Genomic DNA, 20,310 nt, shown 5'->3' with positions numbered 1-20,310 from the left:
CTTCCCTTCTTGCTTTTTTTGTTGCCATAATTTCTCTCATAACCCTGCCTCCTCATATTAATTTGTACTTATTCATAGTTCACAGTTTTAGATTTTCCTGAATATGAATTTTGTCTTCCCCCTAATTGGACTAGGAATTCTGGGAAGGTAAGGATTTTCCTACTACTTCTGGTTCTTCCTTCAGGGCCCAGGATAGCAGAGCCTCAGAGCAAGGAAGGATTGATTGGTTGTCAAATAAACTTTTGAATCTTCTGAATTTCTTCCTCTTGACAAGTTAACAAATATCCTTTCATTTGCCTTTCTTTCTACTCTCTAACCTGTAGATGCTACTTCAAGGGCTGTAGTCTCCCTAAAACCCTCATGGAGAATTCCTGAGGGAAAGAAAGTGACCCTTCACTGCGAGGGACCCAGCATCTCAAGTAGCAATCAGACTCAGTGGTTGCACAATCACACCAGCATTCAAGCCAAAACTCCCATTTTCATAATCCATTCTGCCACCATCAAAGACAGTGGAGAATATAGATGCAAGATTGGTAATTCTTCCTTCAGTGACCCTACCTATCTTGGAGTCCATAGTGGTAAGTGTTGGATCTACAGAGATCTGAGGCCTGGACCAGAAGTGAAAATTAATTAAAATGCATTTATTAAGTTCTTGGTGTGTGTTGTGTTTGGTATACATAATAATAATAATAATAATAATAATAATAATACCCAAGATAGCCTCTGCTCTGCAAGAGCTTATGTTTTTATTTTTTGAAAATTTTATTTAATTAGTCAATTTAAAACATTTTCCCTTGGTAACAAGAATCCTATTCTTTCCCTCCCCTCACCCACCCCTTCCCATAGCCAATGGGCAATTCCACTGGGTTTTACATGTGTCCTTGATCAAAACCTATTTCCATGTTGTTGATGTTTGCACTAGGATGTTCATTTAGAGTCTACATCCCCAATCATATCCCCATTGACCCTTTTGATCAAGCAGTTGTTTTTCTTCTGTGTTTCTGCTCCCACAGTTTTTCCTCTGAATGTGGATAGTGTTCTTTCCTGTAAATCCCTCTGAGTTATTCAGGATCACTGCATTGCCACTTTTAGAGAAGTCCATTACATTCGATTGTACTACAGTGTATCAGTCTCTGTGTACAATGTTCTCCTGGTTCTGCTCCTTTCACTCTGCATCACTTCCTGGAGGTCATTCCAGTTCACATGGAATTCCTCCAGTTCATTATTCCTTTGAGCACAATAGTATTCCATCACCAACAGAAACCACAATTTGTTCAGCCATTCCCTAATTGAAGGGCATCCCCTCATTTTCCAATATTTTGCCACCAAAAAGAGTGCAGCTATGAATATTCTTGTACAAGTCTTTTTTCTTATTATCTCTTTTGGGTATAACCCCAGCATTCAGGAGCTTATGTTCTAATGTTATTTTATATTATGCTTTGTCTCTAGCAGAGACAACATTTACAGCATAGATAAATAGATATGAGAGTTTTAAGAAAGCAGCATTGCTATAGGTGGCCAAGGACATGGTTTCTTATGATGAAGCAGCAAGTTAGAGGACAGTGCCCTGGAGTCTAGGATAACTAGCAGGGCAGCAGGTAATAACCTTATATTACAATTTTAACCATTATATACCTTTTTGTGGCCACAAGCTCACCAAAACGTATATAATGGTTGACCCTTAGCTCATTCAGGTGATGTGAAGATTCAAATCATTCTTCTGATCTGGCCTTTTCCTCTGAATGTGGATAGTGTTCTTTCCTGTAAATCCTATACCCCTTCATGGGGTATAGGAAGAGGGAGGAGAGGTCAAGATAAGGGAAAAGTGCCCTCCATCCATTGCTGCCTAAATGAAACACATGCCAAGTAATAGCAATAGAAGTAAGAGAAAGGATACATGCATAAATACATACATACCTACATATGTTTATGTATATATACTATGTGTGTATGTTTATATATGTGCATGCGTGAATGCAAGTATATGCTAAATATACATACAAATATGTACACAGATATTTCATGCAAATGAATATATTTATAGATGTGTGTATATGCATACATGTAGTCATAGGTATACATGCCTATGTATGTGCATACACACATTAATATCTATATCTGCATTTTACATATGATAGATTTACATATATGCATATATAGGATGCAGCTGTGTTTCACTGGTTGAGCACAATTTTTTTAAACTGTTACAAGGTAGATTGAATGATCAATTGTTTATCTCTATAGGATTCACTTGGGATTTTAGTAAAGTATTTCACAACTTATCTTATGTTATTTTTATGGATAAATTAGAGAAATATAGCCGAAGTGATAGATGAATGGGAAATTGATAGCAACTTGAAAAAAGGGACCCCTATGTAGTATTAAGAATATCATAATATATTTCCTTTTTATAGTTTATAATGTGCTATATATATAAAGATGTAAAATATAATATATATAATATTTAATAATATATAATAAAAATTTGTGTGTATAGAAAGATCTCTCTGAATACATATAGATGTAAATATGTATATTCAATTCATAACATCCACCTTGTGAGGTAGATACTATTATCATCCCCATATTTCAGAGGAGGAAACTGAAACTGGCATTTAAAGTCTCAGATGGGAAGCTAATAAAATCTGTAGATAAAACAAAACCAGGAGAATAGTTAATATATTAGATAATGGTCAAGATCCAAAAAGATCTTGACAGACTTAAAAGTTGAACAGTCAGCATGTTGTAAAGGAAAGCTCTCTGGCTTGAGAATTAGAGGACTGTAGTTCAAATCCTTCCTCAGATGCTTATTATCTATATGACCTTAGTCAAGTGGCAAGTCTCATTGAACTTTAGTTTTCTCATCTGGAAAATGAAAGCTTTGACTTGTATGGTCTTGGAGGTCACTACTGATTCTCAATCTATGATCTTCTGTCTTAATATGATCATTCTTTTTTGAAATTTATTTTTCTTATTTTTCCCATATTACATGTTGATACAATTTTAATAATCATTTTATTATATTTTACTATCCATATTTTCTCATTCCCTTTAACTCCCCCCATCTTCCCAGATGGCAGGTTATAGGATATGAATTGTGCATGTGTTATCATGCAAAATATTTTTTTATAATATGATAGAATTGAAAGGGGATTCAGGAAAATTCTTAAATTGGGTCAGTTAGACAATAAATATCTATTAACTGCCTATTATTTGCCAGGTATTGTGCTTTATGTTGGGGATACAGAAAGGACAAAAGACAATCTCTGCCCTTAAGAAGCTCACTAATATGTTGTGGAAACAATAAGCAAATCAATATGTACCAACAAGTGCTCTCTCTCTCTCTCTCTCTCTCTCTCTCTCTCTCTCTCTCTCTCTCTCTCTCTCTCTCTCTCTCTCTCTTTCTCTCTCTCTCTCTCTCTCTCTTTGTCTGTGTGTGTGTGTGTGTGTGTGTGTGTGTGTGTGTGTGTGTGTGTGTGTGTGAAATCATTAAGAGGAGTTTAAAAATTCAACTTCACAAGCACAAGATTGAAAGAAAAATATTACTAGCCAAGAGGTTTATTTTTTATTCATTTTTAAAGTATTTTTCCATGGTTCCATGATTCATGTTCTTTTTTTCCCTCCCCTATCCCAGAGCTGACAAGCAATTCCACTGGGTTATATATGTATTATCCCTAAATACCTATTTCCATATTATTCATTTTGCAATAATCTTTTAAAAACCAAAACCCTGCCTCCAATATCCATATAAACGAGTGAAAAATCAAGTGTTTTCCTTCCACGTTTCAAATCCCACAGTTCTTTCTCTCGATGTGGACAGTGTTCTTTCTCATAAGTCCCTCAGAATTGTCCTGGATCATTGCATTATTATCAGTAGCAAAGTTGATTACATATGATTGTCACACAATGTTTCAGTCTCTAGATACAATGTTCTCCTGGTTCTTCTCATTTCACTCCTCATCAGTTTGTGGAGGTCTTTCCAGCTTGTATAGAAATCAAGAAGTTTATCATTCCTTATTGCACAGTAGTATTCCATCACCATCATACACCAAAATTTGTTCAGCCATTACCCAATCAAGGGATACCCCTTCATTTTCCAATTTTTTGCCACCACAAAAAGTGCAGCTAAGATTATTTTTGTACAAACATTTTTCATTATTATCTCTTTGGGGTACAAACCTAGCAGTGGTATTGCTAGATCAAAGAGTCAACATTAAGAGGTTTATTTTTTAAAAAGATTTTATGATTTAGAAAGACTTCAATTTCAATATAAGTTAATGTGATATTCTTCATGGCAGCATGACAGACAAAACAGATGATGTGATCATCAGCGGTCTTGAAAAAGATACAGCATACAGACTTCATTAGGTGATAATCACATTACAGTCTGCTGCACTTCTAGATTACTATATGCTAGATTACCTCAAGATTACGATTTAATGTTGAAGTCCTTATTTTGATGAAAATTTTACAAAGTTGAGGGATTACCTTCATCCTGGCAATTTCCTGACTTCTGGATATTCTCTTCTTTCTTGGAGCTGATCTCTACTTTTTTTTTTATCTTTTACAGCTTCATATAAAAGTTCCAAAGGTAAGCATTCTTGATTTATCCTCTCTTTGTCTCCTTTACTTACTTTCTCTTTTACAATAATAATAATAATCATAATAATGATAATAATATTCCTACTTCAATAGAACTTTCCAACTTAAAAAGCACTTTTCTTGCAATAAACCTTTAGAATGATCAGAAAGCTTAAAAGAACATGGCAACTGAATGGAATGGAGGGTGAGAGTAAGGAATAAAGGATAATTAATAGCTAGGTTGGGAGACTGGTTTATTGGAATATGGTGTACTCTTGGCAATAATAAGGAAGTTGGGGAAAAGAGAGGATTTGGAAGGAGTGGGGTGGAATGTGTAATGAATGAGTTCAGACTGAGCTTAATATGCCTATAAGACATCTAATTCAAGATGTCTAATAGGCAGTTGAAGATGTTAGACTGGAAGTCAAGAAAAAGGTTAGGGCTGGATAAATAGACCTGAGAATTATCTGTATGTAGATAATAATTGAATTTATGGCAGTTAATGAGACCTTGAGTGAAATAGTAGAGAGAAGATGGTCCAATACAGAATCTTGGGGGATTCCCACAGTATGAAGGATAACTCGGATGAAATCCAACAAAAGAGACAAAGGAGTAGTCAAGCATGTTGGAGGAGAACCAAAAGAAAATAGTGTCACAAAAGCCTAGATAAAAGAATATCAAGAGAAGAGGATGATAAACAGCATTCGAGGCTGCAGAGAGGTGAAAAAGGATGACAATAGAGAATAGATTATTAGATTTTTATGGAAGAGCTAGGAAGTCAGGAACTTCTCTCCTTCTGGACCTCCCCAGTACCCAGAACATCCAGGCCTTAGAGCAAGTCAGGACAATTTAGTTGACAATCTAATGGATTTTTGAATTATCTTAATTTCTGAGTCTTGAAAATTTTACAAATATTTTTTCCTTTGTCTCTTTTTGCTCTATGATCAATAGATGCTGTTTCAAAGTCTATACTCTCCCTGAATCCCTCATGGAGAATTTTCATAGGAGAGAATGTGACACTTCACTGTGAGGGATTCACCACTTCAGGGAGCAATCAGACCCAGTGGCTCCACAATGGCTCTAGCATCTCAGTCCAAACTCCTACTTATGACATCACTTTTGCCACCATGAATATGAGTGGAGAATATATGTGCCAGAATGGTGATTCTGCCTTCAGTGACCCTGTGTATCTGGGCATCTACAGTGGTAAGTGTTGGACCTAGGAAGATCTGAGACAAGAGTTAAATGAAAAAGCATTTATCAAGTGTGTAATGTATGCTAAATGTTGAACAACAACAACAAAACAAAACAAGATAGGCTTCTCCTATCCAGGAGCTTGTGTTCTAATTAGGAGAAACAAGACATAAACATCAACAAAATTGCTGGAAAGATGAATAGGTATGAATGTTCTAAGTGAATTATGGATTATGTATTAGGATGTCAAGGTTCAGGGGTTCTTGGGGTATGTAAGCAAACCAGAGGGTACAATGCCCAGAAGCCTGGACATTATAGCAGAGCAGTTGGCAATGCCAGCTTGTCCTGAAATCTCAAGGAGCCTTATAGTTGACTTGCAGCTGACCCAAATAGACTGAATATCCATGTCATTTTTTCCTCTTGACCATCCTCCATGGAATTCAGAAAGTTAGGAGACAGGTTAAGGAAAAAGCACCCTTTTAGTGGTTTTTCTCATCTGGCTTTATGGAAAGGTTTTTTTGATTCTCCACACTTGATAGTTCTCCACTAAAATCCCCTTTTCTTCTGTACAAAGTTTAGGACTGGTTGGATTGAAGGGATCCACTTTTCTTTCATAGTAGGGTTCACCTGGGAACCTTTAAAAGGTGTTAATCAGTCATGTGTCACAAAGTGCTTCAGTCATGGACAGCTTGCAGGGCTGCTCTGAGACCTTACAGGAGGGAGCTTGGTGCAAGAGCACCTAGAATCATATAGTTAGCATATCTTTATCTACAATATATCACGCCCAACTAATCTCAATTTTGGGAGGTAGGATTAAAAGACTAATTGAATGATCAAATGCAATCTATAAATTTATCAAGATTTTAATAAAACGTTTGACAATCGAGCTCACACTAATTTTGTGGATTAAATGTGGGTTATGATAACACTAATAAGTAGATTGTTGTTCATCCTTTGTTTTAAAGGGGACCAATGACATCATGGCATGATGACTTGAGGGTAAATTGGAATTGTGAGGCAGATTTACACAAAGTCATCAGCCATACCCTCTCTCCAAATTCTTACCAGGTAAATTAGGAATTGGTTGAATTGACCATGGGATGGCAACATTGCCTTGCACATCATAAGCACCTTACTTGGAAAAAGTTACACCATGTAGAAATAGTAGTAATAGTAGTAGTAGTAGTAGTAGTAGTAGTAGTGGTGGTGGTGGTGATGGTGGTGGTGGTGATGGTGGTGGTGGTGGTGGTGGTGGTGGTGGTGGTAGCGTTTTCATTTATATAGTATTTTAAGATTTACATAATGATTTCATATTTTATTTCATTTGACCCTTAACAACTACCTTGAGAGATAGGAGCTATTGCTATATGTCAGATGAGAAAACTGAAGCTAGCATTTATCACAGCTTTGTTAAATGCTCAGATGGCAAGCTTATCAAATGTGCAAGTGGCTCCAAGCTGGAAGGATAGCTAACATTAGATGATGAGTTAAAATTTAAAAAGATTTTGACAATTTTAATGCTGGACAATCAACATGGTATAGGGGGTTTCTCTGGTTTGAGAATTAGAGAACCTCATTTAAAATACTTCCATGATGTTTGTTACCTGCATGCTCTTAAACAAGTGACAGCCTCCCTGCTTTTTAACTTCTCATTCATGGCTTAGAGAAGCTCTAGAGGTTCCTTCTAGCTTTACATCTATCATCTGCTCTATTATGTCCAAATTTAGTAAATAAATCTAAATCCTCAGAGTTGAATTAAAAACTCAATTTCATAAGTAAAACATGTAAAAGAAATGAATATGTAACAGTTTTCCATGTGTGTGCGTATGAATGTGTTTAGAAAAGAACTTGGGATTTGGAAAAAGAGTTAATGATCTCAATGAGTCAATAAGATAATCTAAATAACCTCAGTATGACAACTAAAATAAGTTGTATTAAGAGAGACATAGCTTCCAGCTTTAGTTATGTGATAATGGCATTATAATCTGCTCTGGTCAGACTACATGTTTGATTCTAAGCTCCTTACTTTAGGAAATAACTGGATAAATCAATTATTTTTCAGAAGATAGCAACCAGGACAGTAAATAATATTGAGACCACAATCCATAGGGTTCAGATGAAGAAATTGAGGATATTTAGCAAGGAAAAAAAAACTTAAGGAATATGCAATAGTTATTTTTAAATATCTGATAAACTTTCATATGAAATAGTGATTAGATTTATCTGTGAGTGAGGTGAGAATTTGAGAGTAAAGGTGACAAAGGCAGATTTCAGCTTGATATAAGAAAATACTTTTTAATAGAGTTATCCTAAAGTAGAATAAATTTCTCAGGTTTCCTTTTCCTAGAGGTCTTTATTCAAAGGCAGGATGTGAAGTGGTTGGCAATGTCACAAGGGAAATTTTTGTTCAGATATAATTTCATCTAGATGGCCCCTGAAGTCCTTTCCAACTTCAACCTTGTGTAGTTCTGTCATTATATATATTACTAATCTCTAAAAGCTTTGATAAACAAGCATTTATTAAACATTCATTATTTGCCAAGCATACTGAGTTACAAAATTGAGTAGACAAAGAAAGGTAAAAACAGGCCCCACTGTTATGGAGCTTAAATAATAAGATTTAGTTATGTTCCCATATCTTGCCCTAGCAATAAATAAATGAATGGATGGATGAATGAATGAATGAATAAAATGAATGAATAAAAATCATTTATTAACTACTTACTACTATTAACTACTCATAAAAAGACTCTTATGAGCACTAGATATATAAATGGAAAAGCAAGACTGTCGTTGCTTTCAAGGAACTCATATTCTGATGGGAATAACATACAAAAGGTTTCAGTAGCAAATATTATGGAAAGATTTGATGGAACAAAGGATGCAATGGCAAAGTAGATGGTAATAATAGATATTTTCTAATGTCATTTGTCTAATGTTAATGTCATTCCTATTGAAAATCATATCCATTTTTGATGTTGAAGCATTTGACAGTACCAAGAACTTTGGTGATAAGAACTTGATGTTCTGGGTCTTTGGTAACTGTGGTTGCTGAAGAATCAAGGATTATAGCACCCAGTGTGCAAATGCTAAGTCACATGTCCACAATGGTTATCTTCTACAATGTTATCTCCTGTGTTAATGGATATGGGATTTGGGCTGGAAGTAGAAGATGCTGGTGATCATAAGTAAAGAAAAAAGAATTCCAGTGTGGATGGTTAGCCAGTCATGACCCATGCTTTGGATGGATTATGGAAAAGGTAAAAGGAGGAACTATGATTTTTTTAGATAAAATATATATATATAATATCTGATAACTTTTTCAAGAAAAGGTGATAATCATGGTATTATAAATGTTCTGTTTCCCATTTTGAAATTGCTGCAGTTAAACTCAACATCTTTTCCTCATTTGTTACAAATTAATTTTTTAATTTAAGTTTATTTATTTTATTTATTTAGAATATTTTTCCATGGTTACATGATTCATGTTCTTTCCCTCCCCTCTTCTCTCCCAGAGCTAACAAGCAATTCCACTGGGTTTTACATGTATTATTGATCAAGACCTATTTCCATATTAATATTTGCATTAGAGTGATTGTTTTAGAGTCTGCATCCTCAATCATATCCCCATCGAACCATGTGATTAAGCAGGTGTTTTTCTTCTGTGTTTTTACTCCCACAATTCTTTCTCTGGGTGTGGATAGCATTCTTTCTCCTAGGAACTATGATTTTTTCATGGATGAATAGAAGAGAATAGAATAGATTTTCCCATAAGTTAATATTCCCATTGAAAGCTTGGCTTGTCTGGTAGCTTAGTTTAAAAAGTGCTTTTAAATAGGTTTAAGATATCAGTAATGTCTCAGACTGAAGAATTCCTAAATCAATTTAAAAATAATAATAGTAATAATTTAATTTTTTTTTCTGAAGAGGGATCCATAGGAGAGTTCCCTAGGCTTCACCAGACTGTCAAATGAATCCATGATACTAAGGAGGTTAAGAACACTTTGGTCTAAATGAATCTCTGGATGAATCCCCATTCTTCCCACCCTCCATTCTTCCAATACTGTAGGGAGAGGATGCCAAAACCATAGAAAAGTCATGAAGTTTTTGTCTATGCCACTTTCAGACTGGCTACTTCTCCAGCCTTCACTTGCAATCATAAAAGAGGGAGAACCATTAGTCCTGAGTTGCCATGGTTGGAAGAATCGAACTGTCTACAAGGTGACTTACTACCACAATAACAAAGCCCTAAAATACTGGTATGAGAACCACAAATACTACATCTCTTATGCCACAGTCCAGAACAGAGGCTACTACTACTGCACTGGCATTCTATGGAGAATACCCTACACCTCAAAACCTCTATATATTGATTTCAAAGGTGAGCTAAAATCAAGGTAAGGAACATTTAATCAGCAGGGTCCACAGAAATAGCTAATGTTATACCCTAGGACAGTGATAGTGAACATTTTAGAGATGGAGTGCTGGGCCCCTCCCCCACCACATCCCCCAGATCAAATGCTGTGCCCACCCCCATCCCCAGGCCTGCCATGCCTCCCCCCCACCAAGTGCCAGGCATGCTCTGCCCTCCTCCTTATCTCACACAGGGAAGGGAGAAAGTACTCCCACTGGGGTGCTGGGTGGAGGGGTGGGTGAAGTGAGGAATGTCCTCAGTGAGTGTAGAGAGGGGAAGGGGAGTGGCTGCTGGGCAGAGGGGTGAGAGATGTGAAAAAATGTTGCCAGGTGCAGTGGAGTGGGGGAGGGGAGAAGCTCTTCCCGAGTCCCTCTGCCTTTCTAGTAAAGAACTCTGGGTGGGGAGGGAGGCCAGCTTCATGTCCAAAGAGAGTGCCCTTTGGCACCCATGCCATAGATTCGCCATCACTGCTCTAGGACATGGAAGGTTATCTCATACTTCGGAGAGTAGAGGCTATCAATTAAAACTGGAAGGGCAATGAAGAGTAGAATGTCAATGGGGAGAGAGGATGAAAAGGGATCAAGAGCAGACTACTCCCAGAAGCAATTGGTGATATAATTTCATGATCTATAGAGAAACTTACTCTTGTCAAGTTTTCTGAGGAAATTAAAGGACCTCCTAGAAATTCTACCTAATTGGAGATTACTCTGACCTATTTGGGAGACATTAGCAGTATCAATTTCAAGGCTTATTGAGATTAATTTGTCCCTTGCATATAAAATCTAACAGATTTAATGTCGGAGCTAGAAAGTGTGCCACCTACACCAACCCTCCTTTTTAAAATAGTGCATATCCTGTAAATATTTGGCTGAATCATTTGTTGAATGACCAATGGGCCAATTAATAACTAACTTCAAATGTGTTGCTCTGCTCCTTGTTTTAAGTGGTCCCATTCCATTTCCTCTGTTCACTTTTTTTTTTTAGATATATTTGGTAGTCCTTTGTGGAGGAAATTACTTTGCTTCTGAATTATCTTGAAAAGGCCCTTTAGTTTAGTAGTGGTTGGTATGAATGCCATGTAGTCATTCTTAAAAACCTTCACAGTTTCCACCATATCCAGTTATTATTTTTCTATAGCTTTTCTTCCCTTCTCAGCTAAACTCCATGAGAAAATCTTATAAACTTCATACTACCACTTCTTTTCCTTTCACTCATTTCTCAGTTCCCTGCAGTTTGGCTTCAAACATTATGACTCAAATGAAAATACCATGTCAAAAGTTACAAATGACCTCTTAGTGGTCAAATTCAATGACATTTTCTTAATCTTCATTTTTCTTGACCTTTTCCAACTAATTGACACAACTGACCATCCTTTCCTGCTGAATACTTTCTCCTCTCTTGAATACTATTGACACTATTCTCTCCTTTCCTTTCCTGCTACTTCTTATTCTCCATTGCTAGATCATAAAAATATCTTGCTCTTAATTGGTGGCTATACTTCAATGATATGAATGAAAAAGTTAAAATTAAATCTCAATAATAAAAATATTATATTTTAGGAGATTTGTTAGGGATCATTAGAAATAAAGGAATAAAAAAGTAACAAATAAGAAGACCATGACCACGTGCCCATGACTGATAAGCCATTTCAGACCCCCACCTTACCACCACCAGGCTCACTGTCATCAAGCCAAAGAGGCGGGACCCTCCATATCCCCGCCTAATATCCCCTGTCTACAGGAAGTATGTAATGACAGGAAGTCAGTGGACTCCCGGGAAATGTAGTTCTTTTTTAGGGTGACAGATTTTCAATTTTACATCCCCTCCCCCCCAAGATCCGTGGAAGACTAAATTCTCTAATGGATCTTGTAAACATAACCAACTTTGAAATTACAACAATTTGAGGATAAGAGGAAAAGAGAACAAAACCAAGGATTGCTAGGTGCATTGACAAAAAGCCAGTTATGGGGCAATCTCTTTCAGTATAATAGTATACATACAAAACAAATGCATTCAACCCCACACAGTTCAAATCACCACATCCCAAAGTTCACTCTTTCTGGTTCAGTGTGTGGTCTGTGCAGGCATCTTAATGGTGCCTTCTCCAAACAGTTCCCTTTCTGGATTCAGAGAGGTAACATGTTTTTTAACCTAAAATTACTCTCAAAAGAATTAAAACTTTGCATTTTAGAACAATTATACATTCACCCCTGAAGAGGGTGTTGAAAAACACAGGGATCACTTAGGGATGCATGGCTGAGTTATGAAGTATGCGAATCAATTGGCAAGAGAAATAAAAAACATCAAAAAATCCAAATAAAAGAGAAAAGATAATTTCTAAATGAAATATAGACTATCAAAGTCTTATGTGAAAAAAATCTAAGTAAAGGAAAAATAAACCTATAAGAGGCCCTTGAATAGGGCCCAATTAAAGTGATTTATGCAATTAGGCACTTACCCAATGTAGCCAGAACTATAGAAAGTTTTCCACATTATGAAAAATAGAATAGGGACTAGATTATAGGAACCAGGTAGGAGTCAAATTTGAGATACTTGGTAGGATGTGGGACAAGGAAGACTTGCCTTTGACATATGCAAAATAGCCTCAACCTTGAACACCAAACAAGTTCAAGTCCTCTTGTCTTGGCTCAAAATTTCATCAATCCCACTGAGATTGGTTGGTCTCTTTGAGCTTGTGCTCAATTGGCACTATGCAGTTTAGTTTTGTGCTTCTTTAGCACTGTATAGTGGCTCTTTTGTATATTCCCTTCTTCTGGAATCAGACAGAATCATGAAGCAAAGTCCCATAATTCTTTTAAACAATCAATGGCATCATTTTTATAGTCTAAGCTTTTGGGTATGCATTAATATTAGAACAAATGTATTTTAAACTTATATTACTAAAAATAAAAAAAATTAAAGAAAATCTCAATATTGGTGATGTGCTTTCAATACAAAAAGGAGAGAAAAAATAAAACTGAAATACTATTTTGCACAAGTAAGGAAAAACAATAATAAAAAGTTTTAAAAATCAAAAATATATAGTTTACAATCATTGCAGCACTGTGTCATCTAAGGAAAGAAGAATACAAAGGTTTTTCATCAAAAATGAGATCCATTTCCTCTTCAAACTTGGCCACCTTAGTTGAGAGCAAATGATTTTCACAAAGTAACAGCTTTTTATAAAGAACAGTAGTGCAACAGATAATGCACATTCAAAAAGTATCAAAATCCCCAAAGTTATAATAGCCCATTTAATGACAATAGCAAGCAAACCCACTATTATATTTTACATGAATCTGCTGTACACTAAAAGAAAAACCTTAGAATTTAATGGATACTTGTCAGAAGTTTTTCAGTTGTAGCAATCTTTCAACCTTGACAGAGATTTTTTTTTAATCTATTACTGCCATCATTACAAAAATGTGGCAGAGGAATCTAGAAAAAACCAAACCTCTGTATTGTTGATTTTGGGTCTAAAAAACAAGACCAAGAATAGATCATTCTGGTGGAAGGTAGAGTAAGCTGATGAGTTACAAATGAGAGATGCTCCCTCTTGGGAGCCATACAGGGGAACCATGCCCTGGGATCGATTTCCTAGCTCCTTTGGCATGAGACTGTTTTATGTCCCATCCATTCACATTTTTACAAATGTGGAGGGGGGATTATAATAGTGCTTCACTTCAGCTACTAAAATGGACTCTTTACCTCTTATTACAAATAACTCAGAGGCAAGCAAAATGCTCAGTCAGAATTGTTGAAAGAAAAAATATCTAAAAATCATGTCTAAAGACTCCTTAAAATCAATTTGAAATATTCAGCTCATTAAATTTTTCAAAGGTTGTTAGCCAGGTTGAGTCCATTCATCAACTATGTGACAATTAACAAATGCAAAATGGGGGGGGGAGCTGTTTATGGGCTTTTAATATATTTGTTCAGTAGTCATAGGGGGAAGGTAACAATATATCTAATAGTTAAAACACAGTAGACTAAAATGATTCAGTGTAATAGAATAGTATTGATCAGATTAATATATGAACTTAAAACAACAAAATTAAATCTTAAAGAAATCAGCAAAATACAATAAAATACAGAGACTTTCATAAAACAATGGAGTCTGAAGAGGTTTAAAATTTTTACCTCCAGTCGATTTAAAGTTCCTTTCTCTATCTATTCTGATTCCTTTTGTCAGAACTCTGGAATTTCCCATAGTGAGGGAGAACATGGGTTTGAGGAATCCCAAACTAGATGAATCTTAGAGCAGGACAGAATGGCAAAGAGTTGTAGGGAGATTAATTTCTCCCCTGAATATATATATATATATATATATATATATATATATATGTAAAAGGTGAATCAGTGTCCTCATAAATGGTAGAAGGTATTTGAAATAGGTGAGGTACTGATCTTTCATAGAGTATGCCATGCTTGTAATTTACTTCCTGTTTGGAAGAGTAACTTCCTTCCTTCCCCCTTTCTCTTCCCCTCTGAGATAAAATACTAGGGAGAAGTTTGTTTCCCCAGCCACATGGAGAGGGAATTAGGAGGCTAATTGTTGCCTACGGCAAATACACCCCAGTTTTTCCAGTTGCCCAGAGAGTGGCTCCAAGTTTGTGAGTTGTAAAGACACAGTGGCAGCTGCCAGCAGTCTGGGACCCAGGGTTGGGGCTGCGTCCAGAGGAGTGATTGGGGTTGGGGGACAGAGATCAGGAGTAAGCATTATCAGCAAAGCCAGAGGCAGCAGCAAGGAACTGAGGAACATGGGCTCAAGCAGATGAGTGAGAGAAATGTCTTATCTCCTCTTCTCCAAGAGTCCCCTGGCTCAAAATAGCCTGGCTTTTAGGAAAAGTGACCTGGGAAAAAGTAGGGAAAGAAAAAGGCAGCAGCTCCAAATAGAGTTTGAAGTTCTCTTGGAGTTTGCGAGGGTAGGTGGGTGGGGTGGGCAAAAAGCCTTGGCAGGAGAAATGTGACTTAAAAAAATTAAATCTAAATTAAATCTATCTTAAAAATAATTGAGTTCTTCTCCAACTAGTAGTTGCCATCAATGTAAAAATTAAAATTAAATCTCAAGTAGTAAAATGTTATATTTTTGTAGATTTATTAGGGATCATTAGAAATAAAGAAATAAAAAAGTAACAAATAAAAAGACCATGACCACGTGCCCATGACTGATAAGCCATTTCAGACCCCCACCTTACCACCACCAGGCTCACTGTCATCAAGCCAAATAGGCGGGACCCTCCACATCCCCACCTAATATCCCCCTGTCTACAGGAAGTATGTAATGACAGGAAGTCAGAGGGCTCCTGGGAAATGTAGTTCTTTTTTAGGATAACAGATTTTCAATTTTACATGAAGTACCATGGACCCCCTTCTCTTTTCGTGCATTCTTTCATTTGATGATTTCATAAACCTCCATGGATTTAGTCATCATTTCTATGCAGATGACTCTGATTCACATTTTCATCCCTAATGTTTATACTGAGTTCCATCCCTATACTACCAAATGCCTATTGAATATTTAAATTAGATATCCCTAGAAAATGTTAAGCTAGATATATACAAGAGGAAATTCATTATATTGTCCTTTAAATCCAATCCTCTTCTTGTAAACATTAATATTCTGTTAAGAAGTACCACTATCCTTTCAGTCATCTAAATTTGTAACCTGTGATATTTTTGTTTCTTCAATATTTAACTGTAAAATTAATTAGTTGCCAAATTTTATTTCCATCTAACCTCTCTTACATGTATCCTCCTCTTGCCACTAACCCACTCTAATTCAGTCATTCAATACAAAGTTCTTATCCAGATTGCTGAATTAACCTTCTCATTGGACTTTACCTCATCTCTGTCCAATCTAATCTATCTATCCCCACTCCTACCCACTATGACTTCTGGTTTCATTTCCTAAATCTCAGGTCTGGCTATGTCATCTATCTACTCAATAAACACTAGTGGCTCTCTGGCATCTCTAGGACTAGACCCCTTTGGCATTTAGTGTCAGTTATAATTTAACCTTCACCCCTATTTCTTAATTATATCACTTCCCACTTCCTTTAATCTCATCAATTTATTTTTGCTCTTCTTCTCCATGTTTTTACCTCTTTCCTCTGCCTCTTAGAATCCTTAGTCTCATTCAGTACTATATTTGAAGGGACAGCCAGGTGGTTCAGTAGATTAAGAGCCAGATCCAGAGATGGGGGGGGTCCTGGGTTCAAATCTAGCTTCAGACAATTCCTAGCTGTGTGACCATATTACCTAGTCTTTACTACTCTTCTGGTTTGGAACCAATACATGATAATGATCTGAAGATGGAAGATAAAGGCTTTTTAAAAAGATGATACTTGAGTAACTTCTTCTGCATGGGGCTTTACTGAATTTCTCCAGATGTTAGTATCATCTCCTATTCTATCTCTCCTGATAGAATATAAGTTCCTCTAAGGAAGAGACTGATTCACTTAAATCTTTTCATTCCCAAGGTCTAGGACAGTGCCTATAATATAGCATGTCTTAATAAATTCTTGCTGATTGATCAATTGTTAGATTATGTTTCCAATTCATGGTTCCAAAGGAGTGGTCAGTTTATGGAAAGGGGGAGGTTTATGAGAAAGTATTTATACTCCCTAACAATCATTGAATGTCTTCCTCTTGCTCCTCATTCCTTCTCTGCATCTAAAGACCATGTAGAATCATGAGTAAGGGAAGGAAGCCTTGAGCCTCATTCAATTACCATTTTGAAAAAAAAATTGATTTTCAGATCAGGAACTGTCTGTGTCTAATTTTCTGCCAGGTACTCTCAGCTACTTGCAATTCTTATTCCCTCTGGTTACGGGAATCCTGTTTACTGTGGATACAACTTTATTGGTTTTGACAAAGAAGCAACTCCATAATCTCTCTGAAAAGAAGAAAGTTTTGGCACCGAAAAGTCCTCCAAGAGACTGATCCTGAGACTGATGCTGAGGCTGATCCTGATCCTGATCCTGATTTTGATCCTGTTCTTGATGCCATTTTCACTGATATCTGATGTCATAACACAAGCAACAGAGCTTCAAGACCGTGGAGCAGACATTTGGAAATAGGACTCAAGAAATTGTTTTCAGAGTCCTCAAGTCTACTATTATCTACTTCCTTTTATTCCTATCATTCTCTTCCTCCTTTATCCTTGTTCTTGAAACATAGAGCTTCAGAACTTTCCAAGTTTTCACTTCTGTCCACCTTCTTTCCTTCTTCTGTTTGACTTCAGTCAGCAGAGTGCCCTAATCTTTCCCCTCACACCAAGAGGGTAGTTGTGAAGTAAAGCAAGGACAGCAATGACAGAAATAAACTAAAATGTTTCATGACTATGCAAGGGGGTGTTAACATATGAAATAATGATACTGTTCTAACTTGGAGTTCATGAGTGTTTTGTACATTTTTGAGTTCATAATAGCTATGACGTACAGAGACAGGACTTAGTCACTAAGAAGATTCTGTAGTAGTAAAGCTGTCATTTAAACAACTATTATCCTTTGCCTATTAATTATAGGAGCACAACAAAAAGAAAAGAGGCAGTAATAACCCCCCAAAAGCTTATCACTTCAGGGACCCAATCAGGGCATTGGAAATCAGTAGTTTTACATTCTGTTTCTAGTTCAACCATTTTTTACCTGTGTGACCATGGGCAAATATGTTTTTCCTTATGGGTCTTATTTCTTTTTGCCTGTAAAAGAATATAGAACTAGAAAAATTTAAAAGAGCCCTTCCTTAGCATCAATATGTTAGAATTTTCCCTTCTGTGCTATCACTCTTCATCCTTAACCCTGAGGAGGAGCAGAGACTTATGTGGAATCCTACAATGTAAGAGAAATCATAAGGGACTCCATAAAATTGAATTGTTCAGTTTTCTATATGGGAAGATGCCTAATATAATATAATGTCTAAGAAATGTATTGTTATTAGGGCACTTAGAAGGATTCTACACAGAAATAGGATGTGGGTGTGAGTCCATTATCTTGGGATCATGTGAAAAAGTGGACAGGTGAAAAAGAAGAAAAATCAATTAGGGGGAAGGGAGAAGAAAAACTGGGAAAATTGTCTCACATAAAAGAGATCTGAAAGAAGGAGCTTTTACAGAGAAGTGGAAAAGGATGTGGGGGGAAGGCAGCATGAACCTCATTCACATATAAATATATATTCCCCTCTTTGGACCAATTTAGATATGTTTGTGTTATGTGTATAAACTTTAATAGTGAGAGTAATCATAAAATCATGGTTATACTACAATATACATAAAAGCTTTTAAAGATATTTAAAACTCATTTGTAAAGAAAAAACACTGAAAAACATAGAAATGGAAGAATTTTCCTTTCACATAAATATAGAATGTGTTTAAAATGAAGTGCTAGTTTTATATATAATGGAAAAGTATTACAGTCTTGTCTCATCAAGAGAATGATAAAGTACTATTGGCCATTATAACCATTATTATTTAAAATGTAGATTTTAGAAACAATAGTTAGGAAAATAGCAAGAAAATAAATTTAGGGAATAAGCATAAGCAAAGTGCAAGTTAACATATTTATTTTATGATAACATGCTGGCTTATTTAGAAAATTGAAGGAAGCTAACCTCCACCACCAGGAACAACAAATACTTTAGCAAGACTTCAAGCCATAAGATAAAATAAAAGTGAGCATTTTATACATTATTTTAAAATTCTGAAAAATAGGAAAATAATAAAAGTATCCAATACTCTGGTATTAATGTGGTTATAAGTACTATAAAAAGACATCATTAAAATTTAAATAGAGGTAAAAGAAATGTTAAATACTTCATAGAATTAGATTAAGTGCTAGTGGAATTAATATGGAGGAATAAATAGACAAAAATATCAAGATGAATGAGTCAAAAAATAGGGCATTGAATCCACAGATTTCAAATTATTTTATAAAGTATTGCTTATGATAGCTATATGGGAATAGAACTTTAAAAATGCAAATATAAAAAGTCTAGTATTTCATTTCTCCAAGTTCATAAAAATAATCAGAGAGAAGATGATCATTTAGTAATTGAAAATTGTTAGGAAAATCTGTGAAAAAATGGAATTAGATCCATCTATAATACATGTCACAATAAAGTCCCTTTGAATCAAATAATTACATATCTAAAATGCCACAATTTACATATTCAGATGGCATAACCTTGAGAGGAATAGCTAATACACTGGATGACAGAATAGGGATACAAAAAGTTTTCAAAGATTAGAATGATAAAGATAATACATGATGAAATTAAGTAATAATAAATAGGAAATCCTTTACTTTGTTGTTGCTTTTTTAATCTACTCTACATATGATGGAAAGATTTCACTGGACAAGTTTTTATGAGAAAGATCTTAATGAATTTTTATGAATGTGGGTTTTAATGAAGTGCAAATTCAGTATTAGCCAGCCACAACAGAAAGGCTGTGATAACTATTAAGAAGGAAGGAAGCTGTTATCTCATTGTTCGAGAATCAAACCACACCTAGAGTGTCTTCTATTCTGCACACTTACCCAAAGAGATAATAAGGAAAAAGACTTGTGCAATAATATTCAGAGCCTCATTCTTCCCAGTGGCAAAAAAATTAGAAAATGAGGGGATGCATGGCTGAACAAACTGTGGTATATGTCGGTGATGGAATACTATTGTACCCAAAGGAATAATAAAGTGGAGGAATTCCATGTGAACTGGAATGACCTCCAGGAATAAAGGGGCAGAACCAGGAGAACATTGTACACAGAGACGTATACACTGTGGCACAATTGAATGTAATGGACTTCTCTACTAATAGCAATGCAATGATCCAGGACACTTCTGAGGGACTTATGAGAAAGAAGGCTATCTACATTCAGAGGAAAAACTGTGGGAGTAGAAACACAGAAGAAAAATAACTGCTTGATCACATGGGTCAATGGGGATATGATTGGGGTTATAAACCCTAAATGATTACCCTAGTTCAAATATCAATAATAAGGAAATAAGTCTTGACCACTAACACATGTAAAACACAGTGGAATTGTGCATTGGCTATGGGGAGGAGTTGGGGGTAGGGGAGGGAAAGAACATGATTTTTGTAATCCTGGAAAATACTCTAAATT

General features: G+C 35.8%; 2 protein-coding genes across 2 annotated transcripts in view; one reads left to right on the top strand and one right to left on the bottom strand.

Annotated features, from left to right (window-relative positions):
• The window catches only part of LOC100030106 (olfactory receptor 10J1-like), an 81,371-nt gene that overhangs the window by 22,089 nt on the left and 38,972 nt on the right, over positions 1-20,310 (bottom strand). The window lies entirely within an intron of this gene.
• FCER1A (Fc epsilon receptor Ia) lies at positions 5,506-17,583 on the top strand. The gene is made up of 3 exons (XM_007481669.3): positions 5,506-5,787; positions 9,902-10,156; positions 16,983-17,583. The coding sequence occupies exons 1-3, from the start codon at positions 5,709-5,711 to the stop codon at positions 17,132-17,134; spliced, it is 486 nt and encodes a 161-aa protein (XP_007481731.2). The 5' UTR covers positions 5,506-5,708; the 3' UTR covers positions 17,135-17,583.

Source organism: Monodelphis domestica, chromosome 2 (genome assembly GCF_027887165.1).
Source record: "Monodelphis domestica isolate mMonDom1 chromosome 2, mMonDom1.pri, whole genome shotgun sequence".
NCBI classification, from domain to species: Eukaryota; Metazoa; Chordata; class Mammalia; order Didelphimorphia; family Didelphidae; genus Monodelphis; species Monodelphis domestica.
The sequence above is the reverse complement of the archived record's forward strand: the minus strand, read 5'-3'. Positions and strand labels throughout refer to the sequence as shown.

Coding starts and splice junctions, on each gene's coding strand:
- FCER1A (XM_007481669.3), top strand. CDS start 5,709: ATGAATATGAGTGGAGAATATATGTGCCAGAATGGTGATTCTGCCTTC. Junction 5,788..9,901: donor GTATCTGGGCATCTACAGTG/GTAAGTGTTGGA, acceptor TGCCACTTTCAG/ACTGGCTACTTCTCCAGCCT. Junction 10,157..16,982: donor TCTATATATTGATTTCAAAG/GTGAGCTAAAAT, acceptor ATTTTCTGCCAG/GTACTCTCAGCTACTTGCAA.